Below are 15,733 nucleotides of genomic sequence, written 5' to 3'. Positions count from 1 at the left end.
TCCACGCTCCCAAAACCAGCACCAGCCAATCATGCTGGTGCTTTTATCCGCTGTGTCAAACTTAATGCAGAGTTTATTCCCTTCTTTATGGAGCTGCAAAGACACCCATGAGTAAACAGCTGCGTGTGTAAGTATGTGGATCTGCTCCAGCTCTGTAGGCAATGGCAGTCGTGTGATCAGAGTTAAAACTCTTCAGATATCAACAAATCAAGTTCCCGTTTAGTCAGACCTACTTACAAAGTGCCTTTGCAAGATCTGAGATCTGTTGTTACGAGGGTACCCAAGAGAGGTGTCTTTGTTCCTTAAAAAAAAAAAAAAAAAAAAGACAACATTGTCTATATCAGGACCCGGCGGTGTGCAGCTGTATGATTGTTGTGGACACCTGCTCGACAATCAGAAACAAGTATCTTCTGTGGCCGCGGTAGAAGTTCGCGCAGAACAGATTGGCGCGCAAATGAGCAGGTTTTGCAAATTGCAAAAGGATGAGGGCCATTACGGGGATTAAACACCCGACAACACGACCCTCCCAACACGTACGCTAAAGAAAGGGCAGAGTTCTCTCTCATGTCGGCAGCTGTGACTGTAACGCCGACGCTTATTCACAAGGAGCCACATGAGCGCTGAGGGAAAAGCTCCCGCACAGACCACATTTCACTGGCGACCGCCAACGTTCACATCCTGCCATTTTAACCGGCCTGCGTTTGACTTTATGGAGCAGAGAAGTGTCTCGTGAATCAGCCGGTCTCAGTGAAAAGTCGCGGCGGTTCAGCTGCACTTTGATTTGAAGAAGATGTGGGCCAACGGGCGTTTATGTACAGCCAAATGCGGCACAACACTGCACATTGAATAAAATCTACAAATTCATGATGTGCTTTTTTTTTCCAAGTGGATGAATGCATATTCTCAGCAAAATTAGCGCCGCTGCAGTAGGCGAGTATTTAGGACAACTTGGCCTGTTTAAATTTGCACTCATGTTCCTTTCCTGTGAATCACGCTTTTATCAAGTCATGCTGCTCTTGAAATGTTTACGTGCATCACATGAGGTAGCAAAAGGTTTTGGCTTTAGGAGCCGAGCTGGCTAAATGTCCACTTCAGGAGCAACCGAATAATGAGGCACATCTGTTCAAACAGTTGGACCCCATAAATAAATAATAAATCCGGCCGATCGATTTGCCCACACTTCTCTCTTTTCGTTCACGTAACGGCCAGTCATTCCAACTTTCCCTCTCCCCGACATCTCATTCACATTCATTCCAGTCATCGCCGACACCGCCCATGTTGTCAAAGCACAAAGCCTCCCATTTATAGATTTCAAGCGTCAGATTGAACCAGTCAGCTTTCTTCCCCTGAATCAACACGATACTCGTCAGCGGATGCTAAACCTTAGATGTCACAGCTGAATGTGTCTTTCTGTCAGTCAGAATTAAATACGGCCAGTTAAGATGAATCCAAAGCAGCACAAAGGCTCCTCTGTTGTGGATTTCGGCACACTAAACTGTGTTTAATTCTATAAATATATTTATGCTTTTCGGGGGTTTAGACCTACATGTTTTAAATCACAGTTCATTATGAAGGCTGGAAGGTAACGATCACAAACTGGTTCGAGTAAAGCACAAAATGCCTCTGGCTTAGCTGCAGCGGTGTGAACTCTTTGGACTTGCTGGTGTTGTGGCTGAATTCCTTCTTCGCTGATGAAGACGTCTCTCCCCTTATCGTTGTTTTGGTCTGGGCTCCCCGGCTGACTGCTGAGCAGAACAAGGCCACTGCGACTATCTACTCTCGACGTTCCCTTTTAAATCAGTGAATTACACCGTGACCAGTAATGTTAAATGAGCTCTCATGGTATGTCTGCAGTTGTCCTTTACTTATAAAACAATCTAAACACACTACTTAATATTGAACATTATTTGAATCCTTCCGGGTCTTGAAGCGCGCCGGCGTTTTTTAAATATTAATAACTATGTGATAAAACAGCACAGAAATAAGAATCTGCTGTTGTTGGATGCCCATCCACTGTTACAATATAACTCTCACAGGACAGCACAGCCTGTGGTTTAAGGCTTTAGGGCCACTTTACACTTGTGCCTTAAGACAATGGTGCCTCATTATATAGAGAGCTGAGACTGTTCTGCAATTGTTGATGTGTATACACCTCATATGCAAGTAAAAGGTGAATTTAAGAAATTATGTAAAATCAAGAAAAGACCCTGAAGGGATAAAACATTTTCACCTTTGGGTGACGTCACTCAATCAACAGAAAATGTTGTCCTTTGATTTTGGGGTGGGGTCAGTGGAGGCCGTTCCTACTTATATATCTGCTTATCTACTGTTATCACATCGTGCAAGTAAAACATGCAACCCTCTTATAAGTTACATAACACTTTACTAATGTTACTTAAGGCGACTGACGAGTCAATGCCAGAATATGCAGTTTTTTCTCAGGCCGTTAGACCTGACAATCAATGCAAGCTGGATTATATAAGGTTATAAAGTATGTTTATCACGGTAGCAGAGCTTTTTTACAACCACCCTGAGTATTCACGACGGCTCAGACGCTTACTTGAATCTTAATGGGCCACGTGAAGTTGCTGACGTAGACGAAGAAGGTGATGTTCGGGCTGTTGCGGAAATCGAAGTTCTCGTTGGAGAAGCTGTCTTTGAACTCCTTGATGTTGCTCCGGGAGATGATGGGGATCTCCTCACCAGTCTGAGTGCCTGCTGAGTGACAGAGAGAGGCGCAGAAGAAAGGAGGACGGAGAGGGGAAACAAGAGTTATAAGCATGAGGAGATGGAGGGAGGAGAGGGCCGGGGCAAAGAGGATAAGGCCACAAGTTGAGCGCAGACCAACAGGGAGTTTGTCGACTTGTGATATCTTAGTCGATTACGACCAAAACAAGGTTGAGTTTACTCGTTTAACTCTGTCCCAAATCAAAGATGAGCGCACTCTCCGTGTATGATAACCCCACTTTAGGACAGCGGCCATATTTTGGTTATTTTCCACTAACTAAACGACTTTTGACCTTCCTCTCCCTCACTTGTCTCGACGCTAAATCAGATCTGAACTGTCCATGTGAGGACAGAGGACGGGTGACAGCTGCCACCGTAATTCAATTTCAAGTGTGCAGCAGGGGACCACACGTTCATTATGATTATCTTTTTCGGTAAATTCTTGACATGATTGTGTTTTCTTTTTGCCTGACCATCCTCAAATGACGAATGTGAAACAAACAAAACCTAGCAAATCCTCACATTTGAGAAGCTAGATCCAAGGTAGGTTCGGCAGGAGGCGAATGATCTATTTGTCGTGGGTTTTTTATGGAGACCTACCGGTGAAGCTCGTGGCCCAGGTTATGTTCAGGTTGAAGTTCTTTGAGGCGTTTATGAACATGTCCAGATCCCGGTTTGGCTGAGGAGGAACAGAGGACACAGAGAGCAGGCAGTCATCATCATCATCGCCATCATCTGTGTCATGCATGTGTATTATATAAATGTGCATAGGATGAATCAGAATATAAAAGAAGAAACATGTACAAAATGCGTTTGCAGGTAAAAGAAAAGCTTTACTGTAAAAGCAGAGCACAGATTGCCCCCCGCCCCCCACTTGACACCAGTGTGCAGCTGTACAAACAGTTACCGTGGTGCACATTTGCGCCGCTAATGGAAGCTGCGTTAGCAAAACCAATGTTTGAACAGGAGTCGATGATGAAAATGATATGCATTAAAAAGACTGCGAGTGTTTAGTGTTTAACTGCTTTGATAACGTCAAGTGGGTGCGAGACGTTGACTTGCTGGCGGAAAGGCAGCGTCTGTTAATCATCATTTAAATACATTCGGAGATGAAGATGCTCTAAATATTTCCAGAATGTATTATATTGTGTAGAATTTAGACACTAAAAAGGTAAGTGCGTAACGTTTCTACTGGATAAAATACATAAGCGAGGCCACAGCTCTTCAACTTCAATCTGTTCCCAAACACACACATTGGTGCGTACTGCAGCTGCCCTTACAGAGTACTGACTGCATGCAGGATGCAGTCAAGTTGGGACGTACTACTTTTTCCTGACATGGCACCTCAAGCGTTGATCTTCTTGCTCACATGTCCACGCTGAGCAGAGGATTGTGGGTCATAAACGACCACGAAAGCGTGCTGGCTTGCATACTACCAAATGTGACCGGATGTGGCGGAACATCCTGGTATTTTTGGCATTCTACATACGATTTATTTTGACATCCTAAATCTCTTCCTGGCACACTAAATAGTATGCTGTGATGAGCATTGCAACACACAGTTTCAGGTTAGGCTCCAGATGCTGCAGCCGGGTAAACGGGAATAGACGTCCTGGCGTTTGCAGGGAAAACATCTGTGTGTCGTTGAATCCTATATTTTATAATTTCCTCTTTTGTTTTGCTTTAATTTGATGTCTTACTATCCATAACTTACACTTATAATAAGCCATGCCTTTTGTTTTTGCCAGTAGCTTGTTATATTGTATTGTTTAATTATGTGGTTATACCTTTTTTATGTACTGTAGAGATGAGATCTCAGTCTCAATGGGTCTTAATAAAGATATTTTGTTGATACACCGGCATAAAACGTAACAGTTTGTTGTTGCTGGAGGAACAAGGGAAGTACTCTTTTTATCACGGCCGCCGCTTGTTTTTCCTCTGAAATTAAAATCTCTCTACCAATCCTAAATGTCGTCTTTAATGTCGAGCTCAGTATAATTGTGTGTGAAGATTGGGAGTTAAATAAACCGCTAAAGATCTTTTTTGCATTAGCTGGAGAGTGAACTGTCAGGAAGTCATTTTCTATATAGATGACAGCATATTATAAGAGTTCTCCTGCACAGGACTCACTTCAGACATTATCATGATTACTATTATTTAATAACCTCTCTTATTATAATTCCTGAAGTGGTAAAGCAACAACAGGAGGCGTTGAGGTGGGGGAACATAACACACCGACTTCACAATCGTTAATCCCAATAAAAGTGGCAGCTGCTGTGACGGTGGGGCGTTCGCCGTCAGAGACATACCTCCTCAGGTGTGGCCACGAAGTTGATGGCGGTGTAGTAGCGGTCGTCCTCCTGCGACAGGCTGAAGGTGAACTGATAGTCGATGAGGAGCGTGTCTGTTTGAAGTGTGGGAGAGCGGAGGGGGAGGGAGGTGGATTAGAAAAGAAGAAGAGCGGCAGCTCGATTAGGTTAGTTTGAAAGTCACACAAGAACATGTTTTCACACAGCGCCCGGGGCTGAAAAATTACCCAGCTCCCCTTTTCTTTTTATATTCTTTTCAAAAATCGATGGACTTTCTGGGTGGACCTGAACATTTGACTGCGTCTGTGCTGAAGGTCATGAGGCTGGCTGTGTGAGAGCCTACATTAAACAACAGCTGGAGATCTCAGTCACTACTCTATGATGATATGGGAGAAAAATAATTTCAAAAAAGTCATGCTTGAACCAAATCATTTTCACGTGTTTCAAACTTGTCTGTTGACTTTTAAACCTCTCATGATCTGGAAACTCTGAACTCTTCTCATGCTGATCAAAATTCAAGAGGAAACCTCCTGAGGTCTATATCGATCGATCGATATCTATATATCTATATATCTATATATAGATATTTAGATATATCTATATATATAGGTATAGATATAGATATATATCTATATATATATTTAAAAATAGAGAAACATGAGTAAAATATGGTAAAGTAAAAAACTGTGTGAGAAAAATATTGAAAAAATATTAAAGCATATTATAGCAATATCATTTAGTGACTTAAATACACATATTTTTTAATTAAACAGATATTTTACATTATAGATCAATAAAGTAGCCGAAGTAAATATTGAATGTTGCAAACATCTGAATCCCAGAGCCGAGTCCCCGGTCTCTTTTCATCCAAGCAACAGTCAAAATCCCCCCAAAAAATCTATTTCCAACAGAACCGAAACGGACTGTGCTCTTTGTGCCTGTGCTTTGATTTTCTCGACAATCGTTCATCCGATCGACCGCACAGTTGGCGGGCGTATCGCGAAGGACTCAAGGAAGCGCAGTGACGAGTGTGAAGTGGTCTGGATTAGTGGTTCTCGAGAAAAGCTGCAAGCAGCAATACCACCGGCCAAGAAACCCGGCCAGCAGGAACTGCACCAGTAATACAAAATAAACACGGGTGAGCAGCAGAAAACTCATGTTTATGGAGGTTTTTTACTGTTAAAAATAAACTAAACACTAAATTGGGTGAACAAAATATTTGTAGATGAATTTTCTGTTGGAGTAATCGATTAAATTCAGTTTAAGATTATTTATGGGTTGATTACAGATTACAATCAAAATCTAAAGATACAGAAGTGCTGCAAGTCCTTTTATTTGAGACGCTGGAACAATCTCAAACTTGCGGTTGATTCATTTTCTGACAACTGATGATCTAATTAGTCATCAAATCATCTTGGCAGTGAGCATAAATAACATGTAGCTGATTCACATCGTGAGGCGCACGTCAGACGAGAGGCCGACTAACGAGCGACGGACACGAGCCGTCGACCACTATTTATAGCTCCTTAAATACTCTTGAAAAAACATTATCAAATTATAAAATAATGAGGGATAAGTGTTTATAGACCGCGGAGGACAGAGTCAGTTAAATCCCATGGCGTCGACATTATCATATTCTTCAGCACATGAACATAGATGACAGGAATAATAATGACGGGAGAGTACTCTGCAGTGTGCGCAGCGCTCTTTGGCAGAGCGACTGCCGTCGTCGCAGCGGGGAGAGACGGAGAAAAACGGCTCTTCACTAAAGCTTCACGACGTTCTCCGGGAAAAAAAACACTTTCGATTGTTTTTACCTGCGACTTGTTTTAAGAGACGCCGTCTGCTCCTCCTGAGGCCGTTATTGCTTTAAACGTCCGACGACTCGAGACCTTGATTCTAGAGCCGTGTACCTGTCTTTTCATTGACCTGACCAGCGGTCACAGTGGTTTCTTAATGTGACACAAACCACACACAAACACAAACACACACACACACACACACACACGTTGACATTTGGAATTGCACTTACAGTAGCATGTTCCTTTGAGGGGGTTGCCTTGATAACGATTCTCGACTTCACATCTGAAGGAGGGAGGCGGACGGTAGGTGAAGGGAGATGAGGCGAGACACGAGAGGGAGACGGCAAACACGCAGGAAAAGAAGAGGGAGAGCGAGAAAAAGGCAAATTAGGAGGATTTAATCGCTGATAAAAACATAAATAAGTGGGAGGGAGTCTTCTCCTTCAGCTCCATTCACAATGAGAAAGCAGATAAATAGGAAAGGAAGTGACAGACATCACTAGCAGACACGTTCTGTCCTGAAAAAGTTGCCTCATTTTCATACTGATGATTTGTGAAACTTGTATCTCAAGTTTTTAATGGGTTTTGGGAAGCCCTATGGTAATGAAGGCCAGAGTTAAGATTAGTGCCGCTCGCAGTAATGAACAGCTGCTATTACAGGATGCCAAAAGAAAACAGGGGACGCGGAGGGGTACCGAGTCCTAAAACATATTAGCATGTTCACTTGCAGGTTTTTTGTAAATTTAGGTTTCTAATTAAAATTCTTGAATTTAAAGTGGGGTTATTTTTTGGTACGTAAAAAAAAAAAAAAAGGTCTACGAATACAAATTTATATCAATAAAGTTCCCACAGAACAAGTTTAGGCAGCCAAGAGACTTGCTTATAAAAAAAATAAATTAAAAAAAAGAGTAAAGTTTTTAAAAACTCCTCTCAATAGCCAGAAACGGTAAAAACAGGAATTATCAGATTTTCACAATTCAGAAAAAGCATGTGAAAAATGATTAAATACCAATTTTTTTTGCCAAAAATAAATAGTTTTCACGAAACAGATTCGGTAAAAAAAAAAAAAAACATAAAATTTGGGGCTCTTGAGCGCAAATGGCGAGCAGTCACATGACCAAAATGAGGTTCAAGTTCGCCTGAACTACAGTTAACAAATGTGGAAGCGCGGCTTCTGGTATTTTTTTTCCCAGTTTCTTGGCAGTATAACACACACTGCACAAAAAAAGTGTTTGAGTTGTTTCCATTTCTAGCTATGTTTGTTCCGTTTCCTTAGAGGCACAAGATGTATTGCAGAGAAACGGAAAGTAAAATGTAATAGTAGCACAAAAAATAAAAAATAAACGTCCTGAAACTGAGTTAAAGAATTTTCCCGAGCAGGAAAGACGAGCACAAACTCACAGGTGGCAGCGATCTCCTTTGATGCCCTTCGTGGTGCAGAAGCACTTGCCGTTGTTGGGGTTGCACATGCTGGCGTGGCCGTTACACTTGCAGGCTAAACAAAAAAGACACGACACACACAACTTTGAGTGCATTAGTACAAAGAGCAATACAACCTCTTTATTTTTCACATTCAATGACTGCTATTATTCTGTATGGATTGAATTATAAATCCTATAAATCCTTTTTTTTATTTGTTGTCTTTTATATTTTATTAATAAATGCAGTAAAATTAGGAAAACGCGACCGCTTTTAGTCCACGAGTTTCTTGTTGTAGTTTAAAATAATAAGAACAAAGTATATTTGATTCAGTAAACAGAACCTTTCCAGCTTTTCCCATCTTTCATACAGTTATAAAAAGGTTCGGTGGGAAACTCTGGCTCCCTGAATGTTCCATAGGGGTCAAGTGTCTCATTCTCCAAGGAAAGGACAAGAAGGGAATGAATCCAGAAGTTTAGTTTTCAGAGCCAACTTTTAAGCTACACCTCCCAGAGGAGCTCCGGCTCCCGACCCATCCGAGGTGACCCGAGAGACGGTGTTCGTGTCCGTGAACAGATGCCCGACGTCCATTACGTTTGGTGATTTCGAGAACCATAGCACCTGTGTAAATGATGTAGACATCTGCGTAACAGACAGACAGCTGGCGGAACAACAAGCCATATTAGGGTTTCATATTCTTTTTGATTTGTGCACCTTTTTATTTGTGCTTGCGCTCATTAACGCCTCCTGAGCCAAACTGATGTGAAGAATGGCACTATTAGATGACAAGTAAAATATGTCTTTAATATCCCTAGGGGGAGGCGAGGCAGGAGGCAGAAATGAAAAAGCATAAACAACGAACGTATACTAGACGAGATGAAGACGTGCAGAGAGGCTGGTCACTGAAGTAGAACTAAATAAATATATATATAAAGATGTATATAAATACAAATATATTCCAAAGGGACACATAGAATTAGGGCATCGCAAAAAATAATGAAGCAATTGCAGTTTGGAGGAGTGGACGATTGATTTGTTTTCTGATGGACTGACGTGTCAGCCTGAGCCGTAGAGAACATCTTTAATATCCAACGGGAACGCTTTACTGTGCAGCCAGGAATCAGGAAAATTGACATAAAACTGTAATAAAAAAAAAACTGACGAGTAAATAAAGCTGCGCTGTTAAAAAAAAGAAGACCGGGCTGATCTATGCGGCGCCGGACCGAACGGATACTCACACTGGCAGCTGCCCCCGTTGGTCGGATCTCCGTAGAAGCCGGAGATGCAGCTCTCGCAGTGTCGGCCCGTTGTCAGGTCCTCGCACTTCTCGCACACGCTCTCGTTGATACACTGGCTGTGACCGTTGCACTGACAGGCTGTCGGGGAATAAACAAAGCACATACTGCATGAACATCACCGCAACATTTTTTATTTTTTTTCAAATAAACAGCCTCAGGGCCAAACATGAATGAATTTGTATGTTAATACGCAAGTGGAGACAGTGAAAGGAAAGTCTGGGATCTGACTTGTGAAATGTCTGCCGGTGCTGCACATGAAGTCCTCGTGTGACAAAATACTGTTACTTGTGATATTTGATATTCTCTCTGACTGGCAGGTTCATTTGCCAAGAGTTAAGTCACAACAACAACAACTGCAGGTCATTGGCATGCACTTCTGTTAGTTTGGGATCATAATGAACAAAATAAACAGTCCCGTTGAGAGGGCAAACTTCTTCAGATATTGTTATTATTGTCAGTTTCTATGAAGGGCAAGTAGTTTCATCGCAAGAGCACTTTAACTATTTTATACACGAGAATCAATTTCCTCATCTTGAGGAGCCTGGGGGGGGGGAAAAAGGAAAAAGAAAGCTCCTTCAGAGCAACAATACAAAATTAAAACAACTACTTTTCACCTTTGGTCTTGCAAATGACAAGAGAACACTTTTCCTCCAAGTCAAACAGCGAATACACAATCCTCGTCCTGAAATGAGTGTTAGTAAACGATTAACATCTCGATCCTCCCCTACCTGGGCAGTGGATGAAGGACCAGTTGTACTTGGCCTCGCTGGGGCACATGCTGGCGTTGAGGGCGGGCTGCGGGCTGGCGGGCAGGCCAGGGAGGGTGGACGGGGCCGGGACCGAGGTCTGGAAGGGCCCGCGGTACGAGCCCTCGATGCACTGACCTTTGCCCGTGTTGCTGGGGTCGGTGCACCAGCCGCAGCCCGGCTGGTCCAGACACTGGCCGCACGTCCTGTAGCCGGAGCAGTTCTCCGCTGCAGCAGAGCGATAACGGCAGCGGTTACACAAACAACTACAACCGTGAAGACGTATTCGTGCTCACAAGTCGAAAGAAAAAGCTTGTTCGCAGGGAAGGAAACTAAAAGGGTTCAATAAAAATGAAAAAAAAAAGAATTGCCCCACAGTATTAAGGTCCAGAAGTTTAAATGAATAACACCCACAACACATCGAGACGGCTCAACGGTGGATCTCGCTCATTCCTGATCCTTTGCCCATATTTTAAATTCCTAACTCTCGGCCCTGGCGGGGTTCCCCTGCAAACGGCTGTCAGCAACGACATGTATTAAATCGACCTGTCAGGTTGAAATAAATGAAAATTGTTCTCTGCTGCGCCGTACACAAAACAAAGCACCAGCCGGAGACTAAGTTATCAAGCTATGAAAGCAGAGTATTAATCCCCATCTCATCAACTGCGGGGGACGCCGGTTTACTGTGCTCCACTAAATGGAGGTTTAAAATAAATAAATAAATGTAAATGAGGGTGAAAAACCCAAACATTTAAAAGATGCTTTGCTCCAGAGAGCCACGGTGATTACGTAATGTGGCCTTTTTGGGGTCTTTTCTTGGAAGTCTGATTGAAATCGCTACATGTGCTCAAGCGGTGGAGTAAATTAACGGCACGTGAGCCGACTGCAGATTGGTGTTTTCATTTACTCTTCCTCCCTCCGTAAAGGACTCATGAACCGTTACGCTCATGCAGGCGGCGAAGCCCAATCCGAGGTTACGGTAGAACGCCGCATCGCGTTCACGTGTCGGCGAGAGCGTTTTGGCAAAATGTCACTAATTTCCAGGACGCCTCTGAAAGCCTTTCCTCTGAAAAGCCATCCACTAAACAGTTTTTAAAGGACTCAGAAGTTCATTCAGTGAGTTATATAAGATGCCAACGTGTTCGACTGAGAAGCTCTTTTGTCCTGGCAGCAGTTTGATTTTTTAATGAACACCTTTAGTTGTGGTTTTTAGATTTAAAGTTAGCATCGGTTACGTGTCTTGTTGTCTTGTTTCATGTGGCATTTTTTTGTACTGTGAACCTTGTCTGTTGTTGTTTATGGTGACAAATGAGTTTCCCCACTGGGGATTAATAAAGTTTTCTATCTATCGTAGATGAAGCATTACAACAGTTGTCTGATCATAAAGTCCTCGTTCTCAATTAACTCCTGCCATCATTTATCAAGGAACTACTTTAGGATTAACAGAGATGCAATGTCAAAACTAATACCAGTGTCTTGCCACAGGTTCTCTTTTAATCATTTCTGTGTTCTAATAAATGTTTCAAGGGGTTTAATGTCTACACTCTTTTATAAATAGAGACTGAACAACATACAAATGTAATAATAGGAAATGATTTTCAGACGAGGTGTGTTTTGCCAAAAGGCAAGGCTCTGAATGATGGCAGTATTAAACGTGTCACTAAATGCATGAGGGGGAGACAAACTGCAGGGAGCGAGGCGTCTTACGTGGACAGCTGTTCATGGTGTACCACTCCATGCACTGTCCGAAGGGGAAGGAGGCCACGTAGGCGTTGGAGTCGACGCACTGCTTCATGTTGCTGCACCACATGCACTCCGAGCTGCTGCTGGTGCATTCGCTGCAGGTGGCCCTCATGGCGCACGGCGTCCGGCACTGCTTGGCGCTGTGGTTGGCTGGGGAACATGTTCAAGACGTTATTGCTCGAGCCCTCTGGAGTAGGAATGGGACTTTATCGAGAGAGCGATCTCGATAACAGATCTAAAAAGAATTACACAACGCTGACAAAGTTGTTCTTTAAACACGTTCAGAATTCTGATTCTTTTTTAATCACAAGTTGTGAAACCTTTAAATGTATTATTCACAAATTTATGCTGGTCTTTGTCTGCCTCTTTGTTTATTTCTGCACTGTAAAATCACCATCTACTGCTTTTCTCTGTGTAACAGCAGCTGGTAGCAGCTACATCTGCAGTTTCAACTTTATGGAAGTTTCTACACTTTTGGACGATTTGAAAGAGACACTTAAATAAAAAAAGAAAGTGAAAAATATATGCAGCAGAAGCAAAGATATCCCGAATTAGCTCCGATCGCTCTAAAACTCCAAAGACACGGGATGCTACATTTCAAATAACTAAACTCAGAGTCTTTTGTTGCCGTCGTCTGTACATTAAAGGGGGCGTCAGCTGATTTTAAAGCAGGACAAAACGTGTCATCTCCAGCAACCAGAGGACACACAATGAGATCCACACCGGTCGGACCAGACAGACGCAAGAAGACGGGAACAGAATTATTTGAAGAGTCAATTCTGCATTTAAATGTCTCACAAGCACGGGACAAAAAAAAACAACAATGCTGAGACACAACTTAAGAGCCAATAACTTTCTTTTGCTTTTCAGAAAGCATTAAGCCAGCGATATTTCATCTCATGTGCATGAACCCGACTTTCCTTCGGGGGATTTTAAAAATCTGTCGAGTATTAAGAACCCACCTGGCCGTTCGCACAGGCTGCCGTTCACCGGGTTGATGCAGGTTTGCGCTTTCAGGCCGCTGGACGCCGGCTCGGCCAGGTAGCCGCAGAAGCCGGCGTCGCTCGGCTCGCCGAGGAGCCACTGCAGGGTGGTGTTGGTGAAGGGCGACATGTCCTCCCAGCACCAGTACGACACGTTGATTTTCCTGAGCCCCACCCACGGCGTCACTGTGGCTTTGTACTGCGAACACACGACAGGAGGCCAAAGTCAAAACATTCACACGTTAGTCCCTTTACAAGCCAAAGAACTTTAGAGTTTGACTGCGAGTCCTCTGAATCGCTAAACCAGAAAGCTTGTTTTCTTCCCAAAAAGAATTACCAAAAATTACACAATTTGTCATTTGGTCCTTGAATGTAACCACTTCTAAAGCTCCAAATGACTCATTAAAAATGTTGCCAAAAGACTAAATCGTTTGCACCAGATTCAGTAAAAACATTAAATTCTAAGCCCTTGGGGCAACTTGGAAACCTCGGTTGGGACCAACAGTCGTGACAAAAATTAAGTGAGAAATACAGAGCAGAGAGGTTGTATGATCACTGTGACGGTGTATTATAATTGAGTCGTTTCCAAAAGAGGTGCTTGTATATTGCGAGGCAACATTGAGAAAAATGCTCGAGTTGACAAAAAAACTCTGCAACTGAGGACCAACGTGATATTTGGTAAAAAAATAATAAAAAAAAAAGATTTTGACGGCTATGTTTTTTTCATTATAGTTGTCAGAAAGCACAACCTTTCCCTGGACGTCAGCGACACAAACAACACAGCATTATGTCAGCGATATTTCATCTGCACTGACCATAACTTCCCTCCTGGACTGGCTTAGCGGCACCAGAAGCAGCTTTGCTTCACCTCACTCGGGAAGCCCCGTTACCCGTCCCGTCTCTAATCAATGGCCACGCTGCTGCGGTGCTGGTAAACAAATGTGCTCAATCTCTCACGGACGTGGGTCCAATCACCGTTCCCGAGTGGTGTCGTTGCATTTCTTGGATTGATTGATCCGGTCTGGGAATAGTTGGAGCTGCTCAACAGCACAAACGCTGTCAATGTAACGTGGAAGGTGGTCGTGCGACTCTTTTTACTGTTCAACCGGACTCATTTTGTGCCAGAGAAACAGGGTTTTTTACCTCCCTTCTACCTTTAAGCCCAGAGATTACCTGGAACTGACCAACAGAATTGAATTCAGACCAACAGGGGAAATCTACACAACGTCGTTAGTATGGATGAAAACCACTCTCCAATTCCAGCCAAGGCTTTGCGATTTTAGACGAAAACCCTTTTTGTCTTATTTAGCTCCAGCGTTACTTATCCCGCACGGTGGCTCCGGGGCAATTTGTAGGAGCCTTAAGTGGCTTACATTCCTTTGCATGGGTGGCTTTCAGAGCAGGATGTTGCATTCAAGTGCAGACCGGGTCGTTAGAAACCAAAACCCTCGCGGCACTTTATCCGCACACACGCACGCTGGATTATGTCACACTCCTCAGTGACGTCAAGTGGAGACGCACACCGAAGGATGTGGGGTGACATCCTTCTATTTAAAGGAAATGTGATTATATGAATTCAATTATATAACGGGAAAAGTGTGTTTTATGTTGACGCCTTTCTGTCCATTTAATGGTCATATCCATCATTCTGCTGCTTATTTGATTAGTTTATCGATTCGCCGATTAGTGTATATATTTATATATATATTGGCTAAATCCGTCTGAATAATTCTTCGCACTCATGGTTCACAGAGGAGTACCACATAATCCAGCATGTGTCAGAAGCACCGCAAGAGTACAGTTCTGACGACTAATCATGCACTAAAAATAATAACGGAAGAAAAGCCCGTCCGGTGGCATCAGTGTCACACACTGAAAAGATACAATCTACTTGGCTTCAAGAGCTTAACTATAAAATACCACACTGGAGATCTAAATTTGGACAATCGGCTTTCAACCGTGGAAGACATTATCAACTGAGTCGATATCCCAGCGAAGGTTAAGAGCTGGCTACAAGCAAACCACAGTTCCCATTTTTAGCAAACGTAAACGTCCTGTGTGTTGCATGGCGTGGATTTTATCGTACTCGTGCAGTGCCTGTTGGCGGCGTACTCGCTCTCATTCACAACAGGCCGACTGCTGCCCGCCGCGCTCGTCGCCCGCTGACTCCAGCGCGAAGTGCAGAAGTGTTTTGGTTGGACGGTTAACATTTATCTGAGCACTCAATGAGCCGTAGACGCCACGCTCGGGCCCCGCCGCGGCCACGCAGAGCGCCGTCCGTTTGTATATTCAGAGTTTATTAATGCCGAAACTGCACCGTATTCCACACGGCGCGTCTTTGCCTCCCTCGCCGTACACCCACCGAGTGTGGACACACACAGACATAAAATCCTGGTTTTAAAGTCAGATTCCTATATTTATAGTATATAGTGGTCCTATGATAGTGAAAGCTGTTTCTTTATTGCACTGTACATGTAAAAGCCATAAGATGAATATGTATTTCTGGGTAATCAAATATCATCACATCTCCTGCTTAATTAATTCCAGAATGACAAAAAAAAACCTGAGACATGTCCAACCCTCATTGTCTTGAAACTCTTAAATCATTTACAGTTTCCATTTGAGTCCGTGTTCAGTGAGATATAGTCTTACTCTGAATTTCTGATTATCGACATTGCAAGCAGCCGTGAGTAAAGAGCGCCGGCT

At 43.2% G+C, this 15,733-nt stretch overlaps 1 protein-coding gene across 3 annotated transcripts in view; it reads right to left on the bottom strand.

Annotated features, from left to right (window-relative positions):
• atrn (attractin) overlaps positions 1–15,733 on the bottom strand; it is a 128,316-nt gene that overhangs the window by 73,361 nt on the left and 39,222 nt on the right. For 2 of the 3 annotated variants that reach the window (XM_068579800.1, XM_068579802.1), the window contains exons 16-24: positions 13,007–13,226; positions 12,009–12,194; positions 10,284–10,529; positions 9,496–9,633; positions 8,240–8,333; positions 7,069–7,121; positions 5,037–5,131; positions 3,328–3,406; positions 2,561–2,718 (exon numbers count right to left, since the gene is read on the bottom strand). In XM_068579800.1, coding sequence (XP_068435901.1) covers positions 2,561–2,718; positions 3,328–3,406; positions 5,037–5,131; positions 7,069–7,121; positions 8,240–8,333; positions 9,496–9,633; positions 10,284–10,529; positions 12,009–12,194; positions 13,007–13,226 — 1,269 coding nt within the window. The remainder of the gene's footprint in view (positions 1–2,560; positions 2,719–3,327; positions 3,407–5,036; positions 5,132–7,068; positions 7,122–8,239; positions 8,334–9,495; positions 9,634–10,283; positions 10,530–12,008; positions 12,195–13,006; positions 13,227–15,733) is intronic. The other variant, XM_068579801.1, reaches the window with a different exon arrangement.

The sequence above is a fragment of the Clinocottus analis genome, unplaced genomic scaffold (assembly GCF_023055335.1).
Source record: "Clinocottus analis isolate CAN_PGR_092001 unplaced genomic scaffold, fCliAna1.0.p SCAF_17, whole genome shotgun sequence".
Lineage (NCBI taxonomy): Eukaryota > Metazoa > Chordata > Actinopteri > Perciformes > Cottidae > Clinocottus > Clinocottus analis.
Note: the sequence above shows the minus strand (reverse complement) of the source record. Positions and strands in the feature narration are given on the sequence as shown.